This window comes from Psittacula echo (assembly GCF_963264785.1).
Source record: "Psittacula echo genome assembly, chromosome: 2".
In the NCBI taxonomy this organism is placed as follows: Eukaryota; Metazoa; Chordata; class Aves; order Psittaciformes; family Psittacidae; genus Psittacula; species Psittacula echo.
In genome coordinates this window covers 36,496,096-36,511,110 of record NC_137737.1, presented here as the reverse complement: position 1 = coordinate 36,511,110, position 15,015 = coordinate 36,496,096, and the positions used below count along the sequence as shown (strand labels likewise).

General features: G+C 37.4%; 1 protein-coding gene across 3 annotated transcripts in view; it reads left to right on the top strand.

Moving 5' to 3' along the window:
* The window catches only part of LOC308233063 (pituitary tumor-transforming gene 1 protein-interacting protein-like), a 29,913-nt gene extending 15,340 nt beyond the window's left edge, over nt 1-14,573 (top strand). For all 3 annotated transcript variants that reach the window (XM_080639622.1, XM_080639621.1, XM_080639623.1), the window contains 3 exons: nt 1,730-1,798; nt 7,820-7,866; nt 14,335-14,573. In XM_080639622.1, coding sequence (XP_080495748.1) covers nt 1,730-1,798; nt 7,820-7,866; nt 14,335-14,384 — 166 coding nt within the window. In that variant the 3' untranslated portion in view covers nt 14,385-14,573. The remainder of the gene's footprint in view (nt 1-1,729; nt 1,799-7,819; nt 7,867-14,334) is intronic.
* The last annotated feature ends 442 nt before the right edge of the window (nt 14,574-15,015 follow it).

Genomic DNA, 15,015 nt, shown 5'->3' with positions numbered 1-15,015 from the left:
TCCCTACCACAGGAATTCTAGGATTATTGGTGCATTGTTTCAGTTCATTATTTTTATCTTGTGTTTTGACTTTGAGCCTGGCTCCATGTACTTGGGGTATAACTACTCATGAGATTATACTAAGTAGATTCTCTTTTAACTTCTTCAGTTTAACAACTGCTTTTTTATTTGTATAATATCAGACTTTCTGACTCTTTAAGAAAAACCGCATTCCTTCAATGTGTCGAGATATCAAAAGAGATTTAATGCTTTTTTTTTTTTTTAATTATAGGGAAGTAATATATTTTCTGAATCCTATACCAGCATTTTATTTATTTGATGTTTTTATATTTTGCAACACCAATCTGAAGTGAGACTATTGCATAGTTACAAGACGCTTGGGTCTCTAATAAAATAATCTTACAGAAGGGTGCCCAAAAATGGGAGCTTCTGGTCTTCCTGGATGTGCAAATGTGGGGAATTGGTTACTTTTCCAAAATGGTCTAACATTGTTTTCCAGTAAAGCTAACTTGTTGCATGTGTTTCCTGCTGCTGAACTCCCCCAAGATTTTTGTAGTTCTTTATGTGGAAACAAAAAAGGAGGAACTGTATTTTTTTTTTATGTGAAACATTACATGGTTTCTGAATTACTGGCTTGTATTTAAATGACAGAGATGTTCAAATAGATTTATGACTGAGAAGGTGGAAAATTTGAGTTCAGATTTCCAATCTGGTGTCTCTGAATTCTGTTCAAGCATTTGACATGCTGCAATTAGCCACTGGATGTCACTCTTGCTTAACTTGTATGTTGGTTGGTGCAGCTGTGTCGTGCTGCAACTGTTCACGTCCCTGTTAGCAGGTATATCAATATTGTAAATATTCATATTGAAAATCTTCAGATAGTGCTTTCAGTTTTGAAAAATGCGTAGTACTTGGGAAGCATGGCAGGTGCCCATTCACTAATCCGGAATAATTGTCATTAATTCTATCAGAAAAAAATAACGAACAAATAAATACTGTTTAGCATTTGCTTTAGCAGGTCTACAGTTCTTTTATGGTTTATCTAATGGTTAAGTGAAGCTGAGCTTTTCCCAAAGGTCACAAACATTAAGTGCCTGCATTCAGTAAAGCATATCTGCGCATGCACAGCTCAGATGTACTATGTAGGCTCAGCGTTTCCCAGAATCAGTCAGCTGATGCACTCAGGTAAATCCTTGCTCATTCCAGAACAACGAAGGCAGCTGCTAAGAGAGTTCATGTAAACTGCTTTCCTCAGGGCAGATGGAGATTGGATAGTGATGGTTGTTGGAAAGATAAATTGTTCTGGCATCAAAGGCTTATGAACCATCAATCTTATTCCAGGGGCAACAATGGACTTAATTGTGCATGTGCAGGACACTTAGTCTGAAATGGGGTGTGACACGTGGGGAAAATGACAAGTAGGAATCCTGCTTCTGGAACAGTCTGCAACCTGTTCCTAAGAGGTATTAAATTGTCCTGTGGAGTCTGAAGGGTACATTACTACAGTGAGTGAAGCATCTGGGTTTTGTATAATGCGAAAGGGTAATTCTAAAAACTTGTCAGTTATACTTATTCAGCAATTACAGTTTACATGGCTGTGAAGAAGTATCTCAGAAGATCAGATTATAAGTCGTTTTTCAAAATAAGTCAAATGAGTAAGTAGTGATTACCTAGCAGTTAAATTGTTTCTTCTTACTCTTATGCTTTCTTTACCTCCTTATTTTTCTAGTGGACCAGATGAAGAAGAAGAACGGCTAGCTAGAAAGAGAGAGGAACAAAGATTACAGTCTCTTCAGAGGTAAGTCTTGCCAGCTTGGTATATAGCTATACACTTCCTGGTCAAAGAGGAGTGTTCTGCCCTTCTAATGGAGTACTAAACAAAGAGCCACTGTGGAGTTAGGCATGACTGTCAGGTGTTTACAAAACAGGGCTTCTTCTGAGCTTTGTAAACCTGACTAAGAGCCTGTATTTCCATAAGTGAACAGAGTGTGAGTAGGTTGATGATCACTGTGGCAGGTACCACAAGTGTGCTGGGTCAGTCAAGAGCAAACAGGAGGGCTGTGTCTGAAGTCTCTTGTCTCTCTTCGACTGGTGCCTGTTTGTGGCGTGAGTTAATGCTCAAGTGAGGCTGGGATTCAGATGTGAAAACTGCTTTCTTGATTCATTTGGTAACTGGTTCTTTTAAAATCTGGTTGAAAAAGGTAGATAGAGAAGTTGATAGTGAGATACCTATTAGAAATTTTTCTCAGGAAATGGAAAACTTTGGCTCAGATCTCACTTTAGAATTAATTCCATGTTTCCATCCTTTCTGTTAAAACTATGTAGAAAGAAGTGCAAGAGTCATCAGTAATACAAGTGCTGCTCAGTGAGGACGGTATTCCTTCAAATGTAGGTTTTTATAGCTTAGTTCTCCAGTGACTCTTCATGGTTTTTACATTTATTCTTTAGATAACCAATTTTTATAGGTAGGACCATGACACCTAGTACAAGCCATATGTACCTTTTGAATCATACTTCCTTTCATGATCCATTTTGGAGAACCACAGTGGATTAGCTTCAGCAAGACACGAGTCCTAACCAAACTAATGCTAGGCTTGAAGCTGTCGGGTGTGGGTTTGAATCCCCATGGACTGGAAAGGTAATTGATCTTAGGTTTGCCACTTCCTGGTTATGTTCTCTAAATACATGCCTGCCACGTAACAGGTGGGCACCTTCACTACCTTGATGATACCTGCTGTTTTCTCCTGATCCCAGATTAATTGTTAATATGAGCAGAGACTGCAGGGAGCAAAGCATACTTCCAGTTGAGACCCCCTGTGGAGCTTTTGCATGAAGACATTGTTTCTCCATTACATAATGTGCATAGGAAGACAAAGCAGACAGGCAAACATGCTTGGTTTGCTCAAACGTGATATGTTCTAGCTGGGAAGAGAAGTGAGAGCCAGTAAGATCTTTCTTAGAGATGTACCTACTGTCACTCATGTCTCTGACCAACAGGAGCTGGGAAAATTGCTCATCTTAAATCCATGCAAATCTGTTTTCTGGTTCTGAACTGCCAGGTTATACAAGCAAATGTTTGCCCTGAATCTAATAATGGTTATGGCTCTGAAGTAGATACTGTGATACTCAGAAGCAGAATAGCTTAGATTGATGTGTGCTTTAGCCTTGTACAGAATCCCTAAACTTGTTAGCAATAGAAAGGGTTAGAATGACATACAATGGGAATGTTTAATGAAGAATTTTTCAGAGCTTTGCTTAATGCAAAGCTTGAATGATTAGTTTTAGTTATGTGATTTTGATTAGGTTTTTATTTTAGAGCTATTACATACTGGCAGTTTAATGTATCTATTTCAGTTTTCTACTAGTTGTGTAATACGGTTTAGTAGCATTTAAACCTACCAAATTTAAACCTACCAAATTGTTTTTATTCTGCACGAGTTTTCCTTTTAATGTAGTGTTGCAGTAATGTATATTCTGCATTTGTACTTGTTTAGGAAAGTATGAGCTTAAAAGTAACTTTCTGCAGAGGGAAGATGAGGGCTAATGTCTCCTGGCATAGTTGAGCTGAAATTTCTATTTTGAAAATGTATATTTTTAGGTGTCATAATGCCACTAATTTAACCTGTTAGATTGCGTATAAAGGCATTCTACTTCTGATGTGAGCTGCTGACGCATTTTTTCATGGCCAAGGCACAGCATTCCTTAACTCTGTTATGCCAAAATTTGTTTTGCAGAAAGCTGTTCACATTTCTGTAGGGTTTTGGGGTTTTTTTCATTCTGTTGAGTGACTTCAGTGAACAGTCTCAGTATGCATCCATGAGGCTGCTTGGATCCACAGGGTGCAAGGGCAGCAGGAATCCAAGGATATTCTCTGTGAGACAGAGAAACTGTTCTAATTACAAGAGAGAGCTTAGCAGCAACCCCATAGTATTTCCTATATTCTGAACATGCATACCTATTGTGTATGTGGCTGTGGTTATGGGAAACCACGAGGAGTAAGCCACTTCTGGCAACCAGAACACCTCTTCCAACCCACTGCCTGCTTCCTGTAAGTCCTTAAGAGGCTAGTAGTAGGCTGTAGAAGAGATTAATAGTCTCAACAAGCCATTTTTGACCAGCAAACCGCAGAGGAAAACACTGTACTGTGTGGTCTTTCCTTTCTACAACCTGCAAAGTTTTCACATAGTTTCTGAAAATAGCTTGATAGATGTTCAGATAAATAGCATGCAAAGAGTATAGGCACAGAATTGGCCTTGCGTCTCTCTGGGTTTTTCTTGTCTCTTTTTTTCCCCCTGTGGGATACAGCTAGTTCATATACAGCCGTTCAGATCAGTTGGCAATGGAAGGAGAACAGTACTATCCTGAGCTTGGCTTCGTGATTCCATTAGTGAATGGTAAAAAAGAAGTAAAGGAGTAAGCTTCAAGGTAATTGTAGCACCTAGTATTTTCTGGCTTTTCAGGTACACAGTAAAAGCCTACTTTTTAAGTTTAAAATTTGTTTGTGTTAAAATTCAGTTTACTACAGATACTTGGGAAATGTCTTCTTCGAATACCTAGATGGCTGTTAGAATGAAGAGTAAGGGTAGTGACATTGGCCCTCTCATTGTCTTCACTAGGACAAAACTAGCTGTCACTTCACTGAGAAGGTTGAAAATCACTGGTGATTACATATAGAGTTTGCACTTGCAGTGGGGGACAGGAGTGGAAGGAAACCTGGAGTTCAGGTTTTGATTAATAGTGAAGAAAAAAGGGTATCTCAGAGCTTTACTCCTTTATTTGACTTCATGTAATTTCTAACATGAAAAATCACTTTAAAACATAGCATCAAGTAGTGAGTCTTTTCAGTACACTCAGTTATTTACAGCTGCAAATACATTGTACACTTATATGTTAGATTCATATAATTTATAAACCATGATTTATATGTTAGAAGTTTATAAACCAATGAAAGGCAGTGAAATTTTGAATGAGAGAAACTACTGAGAGTAAATCAGTAGTGTACTGGTAAGGAGAACAAAGGGCAGGGGACAGGGAAAGAAAGGATTGCAGTTTATTTGTGAAGAACTAAGTATGGAAAATTATGATGTGAATTGTTAGGTTTAGGAAAAATACTTTCTCAGTTTACAGCAGTGGGGACAACTTACATGAAGAGCCAAGAATTTAGCATATAGAAAATGAAATAATAGTGGTAGTAGTAAGAAATAGAACCAACTCTGACTGTAGAGTGACTTCAGTTGATCATAATGTAATAGTGCAATAAGCTGATTCAGTGACTACCTGTTCAAAATCTCATCTGACTCTTCTCAGTTGATGTATACCTAAGCCTTATTGACTGTACAAGGGTTTAGTCATGGCTCATATGATGTAATTGTGGCTGCCTGACTGAGTTTGAATCTTTCACGAATATTACTGGTATTGCACATCAAAAGTAAACAACGTAAGGATTTTAGATGTTTGGTGGTTTGTTTTGAATAGCCTAAGGAAGTATCCTGGAGTGTTAGAGGTTTAAGCCTACACAGTGTGATAGTTCTCCACACTCTCTTATCCTCCTTACACAGATACTTAGGGCTTTCTGTGTTCAAGGCAGATTCAGACTGACTGCTGGGATCCTGAGATTTTCTCCATTATTTCAGACCAGGTATGCAAAACAGTGAAGAACATGACATTAATTAGTATCACCAGTAGAAAACCTGCATTGAGGTCACAGGACATAATATGGAAACTATACAGCAGTAAAGCCTGACTTTATACAGGAAGAGGCTGCTTTAAGCAGAGTTTTGCTGTTCTCTTCCTGAGGTTCTTGTCTCATATAATGTCTTCCTCTTATGCAACACAAAGCAAGAATCCTGTGATCAGGTTACCTTCAGTAGGTAAAGTTGGCTCCTCTTCTTCCTGTTCTCTTCAACCTCTCAGTTCTGACTTTCTTCCTCTACATGACTTCTCATTTAATCTTGATTTCCCCAGTTTCTCCTCCTCTTGCAGTTTGGCCAAGTTGCTTTGTTTCCTGTGCTGTCTGGGCTTAAATAGTGGAAAGGGATATAAGAGGAGGTAGGTATTTCACGGAAATAGTAGTGGAAAGTTTTGAGTTGGTCTTGTTTGGTTTTCTCATCACGCTTTATCTGCATGCTTTCCAGAAGTGCCAGTTGCAGGGAAAGGCCATTTCAGCCCCTTAGCTCTGTAGGAAGCATGATAATTGTTTCCGAGGACACACAGGATCTGATTAGCAGTAGGAATTGTTTGGAGGTGGAATGTGCATAGGGCAGATGGGATCTTCGGTGAATTAAGCTGTCAGTGCTTAACAGCTTTCTGCTGTATATGTGCAAATTAGGATCAGCCAAAAGTCACAACTTGTCTGAGCGGGTAGAATTTTGATAGGGCCAACAGTGTACTTTTTTTGTTACAGGAGCATTCTTTTGCCAAATTCTATGTTCTTTCCTCAAAATATATAGATCCTAGATCATCCTAGTGAAACAGTTGTGTAAGAGCTTATTTTGTTTGGTTTTGAACTAAGCAAAATAGATGCTTCCTTTGGAATGTAGGAAAATTATCTGAAGAATGATGAGACAATTTCATTTAGACTTCCTTCATTTTCTCCTCTTTGCAGAGGGGGAAGGGGAAAAAGAAACAGACTCATTTGCTTTGTGTGAATAATTAAAGTTTGGCAATATTGGATTCAGTCTTGAAAACTATCTTATGATTAGATAACATAACTAGAGGCATCCAATTTTTATATTAGCAGCATATTTTAGTTTATATGGAGGTGTCCTGGTTTAGCAGTAGCAGTCATTTTTCTCCTTCATAGTAGCTGGTGCAGCGCTGTGGTTTTGACTTTCGGCCTGCGGACAGTACTGATAAAACCGATGTTTTCAGTTGCTGGTCAGAATGTTTACCCTGACCAAGGACTTTGTGAGTCTCATGCTCCGCCAGGGAGGAGGGGAAGCCATGAGGAAGCAGGGACAGGACACCTGACACCACCTAGCCAAAGAGGTATTCCATACCACAGCACGTCATGCCCAGGATGTAACTAAGAGTTACCCAGAAGGGCTGGAGCACTGCTGGGGTGGGGGCGAGGTATCGGTCAGCAGGTGGTGAGGTGTTGTATTCTTTTCCCTTGTTATTTCCATTATCGTTATTGTTATTGGTGGTAGCAGTAGTGATTTGTGTTATACCTTAGTTATTAAACTGTTCTTATCTCAACCCATGGGAGTTGCATTCTTTCGATTCTCCTCCCCGTCCCTCCAGGAGTGGAAGGAAGAAAGGGGGGTGGCGGGGGGGAAGTAGACTGTGTGGTTCTAAATTGTGGCCTGGACTTAAACCACAACAGGAGGTCATGCTGGATTTTTTGAAACTGGTAGCTTTCAGTTATACTTGCTGTACTGTTTAAACAAAACAGTAATATACCTTTCATCTTTTTAGAATTACTGTATTGAATTAGGATTGAAGGACACTGTACTCGCAGCTAAATTTTACAGTTAGGCTCCCTGCTGCAATGCATTAGGGACTGTTCCAGTATTGCACCTTATGTATAGATGAATACTTCAGTGTGTGTATGTGTACATAGATGTGGATGTATTACTTCTGTATAGAAAAAACAGTATTTTCTTTGTGCTTGCAAGTATGTCTTATTTTTACATTGATTAGCGAGAAGTTATAAGGAATCTTAAGTATATGGAAAGATAAGATATATAACTGACAAATGTGATTAAAAAAATTGTAATTGCATACTAATTTAAAAAATGCTGTCATCTCTTTCAGATATAATTATATTTTACAGCTCAAACCAGTCTGAATATTTTTCTTATGCTTTTATTTGTTGCAGGAAACATGAAAGAAAACTGAAGCATGATGAAATACGTAAGAAGTATGGTATGTGGTAATCTTGGGTTGATACTCAGTATCTAAATTGACTCCTTTTTCCTAATTATTAAAATTCACAGCAGAAACAAGCTGCTTCATGAGCAGCAGAAGTAATCAAGCAGTTTCCTACTGATGCATATCTTCTGTCACCTGAACACCTGATCTCATCACTATTATGCTCCTGTTCTCTTCCCACACTCACTTGCCCACTGGGCAAGAGACAACATGCTCGATGGGATGTTTGCTTGGGGTGGGCATTTAAATATATTGATTAAAATAAGTAGTTCTTTCTGTCTCTGACTAAGTTAAAGTACCATTTTGGGGTTTTATCTAGTTAAAACTGGCTAGTAGGTAGACTCATGGTTATTGAGGGAAGATTGAGTAGCAGATAACAAGCTTTTTAAATCAAGCTTAAAGAGGGATGGAGGTTGAAGCCTAACATAGGGATTAAAGTTGTTGGTCTTTCTTTGTTTTTAAGTGAAGCTGTTGCCTGGTGGGAGAAGAGCATCACAAGACTGCTGTGTTGTATAGGAGGCTTTATTATCTAGGCTTGTCAGTGCTTGCACTTTTCACTTGATTTGTTCATAGGGTTAATAGTACTGTATATTCAGAAGCAGATATGCTAAAACTATGCTGCACTTATTATGCAAATTGTGCTAATGTCAGAGAAGGTGATTCTAGGGGTCTGAACAGTCACTCAGAACTGTTAATTTTCATCCTCTTGTTAAACTGATTGGCAGAGTCTGGGAATGCCTTGATGTATCTGCAGCCTGCCCTTTGGCTGCTGCAGAAGTGATACAGACAATCTCTATAGAGAATTCTCTGCCTGGTGAACATTTGCAAAAGTATGTCCCTTTGCTGGAATGGAGAAAAACTTCACTGTGAAGGTTGAGCTGCAGGAGGAAGAATGTTGTAGAAACCAGAAGTAAATATTGTTAAAAATCAGGCATGACTTCAGTCCTATGTTATTTTATAGAATAATTGACCCTGTATCCCAATCACAATTCAGTTTCAAGAGGTTTGAGAGGTTGACAACAATAGTCCAGATTTAAAAAACCACAAACAATCCAAACAATGTCATAACAATGCAAGCCTTTTGTGTATGTTTCTCCTTTGACTCTAAGGTTTCTTCTGTCTGAACAAGTTTGAATCATTGGGCTAGATGTGAAGAACTGAAGACAATGGCTATATCTCCATTCAGCATTCTGTACAGCTATAACTGTACATTCTGTACGTGCTATAACTTTGCATTTCCTTGAGGCAGTGCACCTAAGAGGAAGTGAACAGGTCCGGAATGAAGTGTAGCAGTTAGTGTATCAAAGCACTGCACTCTGGTGTTAAGTGATGTTTCAAAAGGCTGTGTTCAGTTATGTTCTGCTGTGAAACTAGTTCAGTTGTCTCTGGATGGTCCTACATTTTGGTGAAGAAAATTTTCAGTGCTTAACTTTTAGACCTTTGCAGAATGCTTTGTTGCATCTTCTTGGAATATTGACTTTCATGAGGAATTTCAATAGGAAACTTCTATATAAAATTCATTTATTGAAAGGTTTGCTTTATTGCATATGCAAAGATCAATTTATATTGTCAGATATATCTATTTGAGGCCTGGATTATTATAAATCATTTTTGTCCTAAATAGAAACCGAACTATTATGTGAATGGTTGGCGCATCCTGAAAGGATGTATGTGACTGAGAAAAAAATGAAAGACAAGATACGTATAAATTCTGAAATCCCTAAATATTATTGCTGATGTATATAGTTTATAGTCTGATAACATACAGACAAATGATTGTCAAAATAATTCAGTGAGACGTAATATAGAGTAAGTCTTGCTATAGCCTTGGATCTTCAGTCTTCATTATTTTTCACTGTCTAGTAAATACATATGTTACCATATTAAATATAATCTAATAAAAATTGCTGCAAATAATTATGGAGACACGAGATTATTTTACACTCTTGTGCACTGCAGAGAGGATTCTCAGTTAAGTAGGCATGGATGAGTGGCGGAAGGACAATGACTTTGTTAACCTGACTTAGTAGATTAAGATGATCATGCCTGAAATTTCAGTATTTGGTTGGCTTTAAGGGAATGCCTTTTCCCATTTCATCCACCAGCCTTCTTTACCCCATTTAAATGGTAATTACACATTTATAATGCATTGCAGGTGTCACTCTAGCCACAGTCCTTTGGGAGCATTGGAAGCAATAGAGAGCTTTAGCAACCAGGAATACACACTTTGAATTGTTTCTTTGTTGCACAATTTGATAGTATTTTTCATTTGCTCATATATATGAATGCAGTATGATTACACAAATTACATGTTGACTGTTAGAAAAATTTAAAATAGAATTCAGAATACTTTGCAGCTTGTGTAGTATACAAAGGATCTACAATTTAATTGCTGCTGCATTTGGTGCTATTGTATGTTCAGTATAGCATTACTGAGAAGCTGCTTTATTTATTTCAGAATTGTGCCTGGTATTAGTGGAAAGATACTTTCTCTTAATTTTTACAAATTATTGCCTTTCATGATTTTGGGCTTCCACACCATTTGCTTCAGTTCTGCAAATGTTTTGATCAGCTAATTAATGATATGTAATCCTATCTCCTTTATTTTATGAGATGTTGATTTTTATATTCAGTAGTTTGTCACAGTAAATGTTCCTTCTATTCGAGATAGATACCTTGTCATGACCTTCTTTAGTGTTCTGAATGCAAAGCAGGGAAACTCTATATTGCTGTGCACTGAAAGCTATATAGTTGGTTAAGAATGAAGTCGTTAATCTGAGTGTTAAAAATAGGAAAAGTATAATAAGGAGAGAAGATACGCAACAAACTGGGGGGGCTTCAGCATATAGAGTTTTTTGTTTCACATACTCAGTTTTTGGGCAGTGCTAATATGTGGTGAGGAATCTTGATGACTGAGAAGCTGCATAGTTAGCATAGTATATGATACTGAATATGCTGGAAAGAGGTATTAATTTCTTAAAATTGCTTTATCATTTCACACATTAATAGGCTTCATACATCACTTCATACAGGCAAGTGAAAGATGCTTGACTACTATACCTTCCAAATTTTTAAGTTTCTTAAATACTAAGTAGGTCAAATATTAACCTCAAAAAGAAGGTAAATATAAATAAAATGTTAAAAGTTCTTGTAAGTGCCCTGTGTGTCAATAATAAAGTTCAGCAGTAATATGTAATGGACTTTATTGCAAACAAGACTCCTGGAGCTACAAACATCTAGCTGCTCTGAACCCCTAAGTGTAATTTACAAGTTGGGTAGCTGCTCTCATGTCAAATTGGAAACGGTTGAGAGAGACAACTTGTGTCTGGTTCAAGGCAATGCATGAGCTTTAGTTGAAGCAGACATGCTATCCAATTAGCATAGGCTTGCAGCTTCTCTTTGAGTGTCACAGTTAAGAGCAGCTGTGGCAGCTGACAGCAGCTTTTTGTCATGCTCCTTTTTTAATGTCTATCTAGATTGTTTTTGTCCACTTACTGGAGCCTAATACAGCTTCTTCGGTAAGAACTGGTGTAAGAGATGAGCTGCTGTCTCTCTTCTCTCGCATAATGTAATCTTGTGAGGTACTTAGAATGCTGATAAAAGAAATTTAAACACTGGATGCATATTTGAGAGCAAAGCTAAGAGCAAGGTCTGTCAGCCATAGCTTCTGTGGCTATCTTTGTTTGCAAGGAGAGTTTGCCTTTTCTTTTGGAGTACCTTCTTTCCTGGGAAATGAATTTTTCGAAGTCATGACCACACTGGATTGACCCATAGTTCTTAAGACCTGTTTAGTTCCAGTGTTGCACAATAAAACAGATCAGGGAAATTTTAAGTTAACCATACTAATGTCTCACTGGTGATAATTATATCTATTCATCCTAAACATAATTCATTAAAATTAAAGCAAGTATGACTGGGAATGGCATTTGCAATAATGAGTAAAAATGACACATTCATTTGAAATATGAGGACTAGTTATCTAAAATGGGTTTGGCTGAATATTTTGGGGAAGAGGTGGATAAGAATATATTTGCTTCTCAGAGTGGCGTAGGAAAAGTTTATCAGGAGTCTTTCACCATCCTCTGATTAATTTGAAATAGGCACTACTGGGTGTAGACCATTGTTTCTATTTGATTTCAGCTGTTTAAGCTGTAAGAGAAGGGTGTCTAGTGTTTCAGTGTGCTAGTTTCAGAGCTGTGAAGTGTCAGGTATGTATCTTAAATTGATATAATAAAGGCATAATGAGCACTTGCCAGACTCGAGAGAGAGAAGTCAGCAACGTAAGTTAATTTTGGCAGAGAACCTGGTACATCTTGTTACTTTGTGGAAATTTTTTTTTGTTTGGTGCCTTCATTTCTAAGTGAAACTTAGAAATGTGCAGGGAGTTTTTGCAATGTCAATTGTAATAAAAATACATTAATTTCTAATACTGTTACTGTGTTCTGTAAATGTTGTATAGATGTGTTTTTTGTATTTGGGAGGGGTGAAATACAGAAGTACTGCAAGAATTTTTGAAAGTTGGGCTATTCAGTTGTCTTTCAGGTAACTAAATATATTGGGACCCATAGATCCTAGCTGCCAGAGTATTAACATGTCTGGAGGAAGGAGGGGGTAGTGGTCTGGAAATAAAGCAAATGTTTCTTCTCTGTATTTGGTTTTGGGGTTATATTAATGTGGGAATGTTACCTGAAGGCCCTAAAGGTTGAATGTATGCCGAGGATAACAGCTTTTTTGGCTGTGTTAGCTTACCTGTCAGCTGAAGTAGATTTAACAGGCATTAAACTCTTTGTTTAAACGCAGGAAAGGTAAGATTAAAACTTGAGAAGTAACTGCTTTCTGAGCTTTTAAAAATATAAAAATCTCAAGATCTCAAAATATTACAGGTGATTTTTGACAATGCTGTCATCTAACCATATTCTTATTCCTCAAATGCTCAAGAGATTTTAGTTTTGTTTTAAAGCAATTACAGAAAGGGGTAGTACCTTTGATGCAAGGTACTGTGCCACAGTACTAAATAGACTGTATTTAATGTTCCCTGGTTGAAGCTTTATAAATGTGACCGACTTACCCCTTCTTTGACAAATAAGGGCCATTACATATGAGGTCTGGTTTTTATTTTAACTTTTTACAAATTGACTGCTTCTAATCTTGTGAATTTGAGTATTTGTACTCGAATATTATAGGATTTTTCATAATTATTCCTTAATATTTGCCGTTCCCTGTCAGGTAGCTAGTTGCAGTTACTGATACAACAGTCAGCACTAAGCAGTTGTGCTTCTTGATTGACATCCTAAAATCCCCTGGCAGTTCAAAAATTTAACAGGGTATAGTCTTTCATTGCCATTAGCTTTTGACTTTCAGATAAACAGTGAATGTTCAATATCTGTGTGCAGATGCATGTGGAAAAGAGATATGGTGCGAAAAGGTCTGAGGGAAGTTCTTACAAGGTTTGGCAGTGACTAGTGTCATCTTTCTCTTCCACGGTTGTGAATCTGAACATTTGTGTATTGGGGTTGTTTGGCTTAGCTGTCTTCTGTCTCTGTGTTCTAAATAAATGAGCTAGAGAACTGTCCAAACATCACTGTAAAGATCATGGTAGAAAAGACAGTGGCAGCGTTTGTTTTCTTTCACAACAAAAGATTGGCCTCTGTGCTCTTATGGGACTCCCTTATTTTCAGTATGCACTTGTGTCTAGCCCAAATGTGATTTAAAGTCTCTTTGAAATAATTACTGTATGGAAGAGTGATTACTTAACTAGCCCTTACAGGACGTTATCAGACACTCAGCCTAATTGGATGGCTTTGTGATGCTTTCTGTAACTGTATTCTGGTAAAGTCATTAAGAATCTTCATGACGGAAACATACTGCAACTTGGATTAAGTGATGCTCTTATTCTTGTCCCCAGAGGTTTCAGTGCATGTAGAAGTGGTCTTCATTTGTTCTTAAAGATTATTGTCCTGTTGCAGAAATGCTGTAGGTGGCTAAACATGACAGATGTCTGTGTATAATCAAGATACAACTAAGTCAAAGTAGCAGCAGCTTGTATTTTAAAAGGATGATGATCTTACAGTCACTTGAATTTATAAACTGGCCAGTCTGAATCTGTTCTTTCTGAGCCATCTTTATGCTTAGATTTTTGTAGACTGGACTCTCGCAAATGCATTTTGCAGGGTATACCTCACAAATGAGAAATGTTTTTTCTTTAAGAATTTTTAAATGTTCTCTCCCTGCTAAATCATGAAAGACCAGTTAGTTATTATAGGCTGAGAAATGAGAGTGCTTAAGAAAGCTTTCAATTTGTTATTATACTTGACTGTTTGTGTAATAGAGCAATTATTACAAGACAAGAATTGCTTTTTGGTTTTGTTATATGGAGTACCTATTACAGTGAGGTCAGTAAGTCAAGGTTTTTATGTAATACTGGTAAGAAAATGATCAATGCAGTCTTGTTTTGTTTTACAGGTCTTCTCCAGGATTCTGATAATCCATACAGCAGATTTGAGAATGAATAAAGCTGAGCACCTTCCACTAGAGCTGTACCTCCGGAATGCAGGAAAATAGTTTGTTTTCTTTTGCCCTTTGAGCTTGCTTTTGCTTCTTTTTTCTCAAAAAATTGTCATTTGATTTTCATTTTTTTGTTTTGGTTTGGGTTTGTTTCCTGGTTGTAAAACCAGGGTTGGATAAAGATTTCATGAAATACATGTTTCTGTCTTCTGTCTATGTAGAACTAATTTTTTTATAGACGCTTTGGTTGTTGAAATGTTGGCTGATTTTTTTTTTTTTTCTTTATGGTGACATTAAAGTGTGAAATACTATTTTTCCTCCTCTTAAAACTATATTTTATTGATGTAGATAGCTGATAGGCACGATCATGCATTTGCATTCAGTCTTAACTGCCACTTAAAACACTTGCTGCCATGTTCCTAAATAAAGATATTTCCCTACTGTATCTTTTATTTTATGAAAAAAAGGCAATATGGAAGCACAGCTTCACACAGCAGAAATAGCTGTTGCTGATATTGATGAGAAAATACACCAGGCACATTCTTCTGTGCTACCAGAATTGGGTGAAGGTTTTTTTCCCCTCTGGAAAAAGATCTTCAAGAGTGTGGTGTCTAAGGGATAAGAGAGGGGAGCATATAT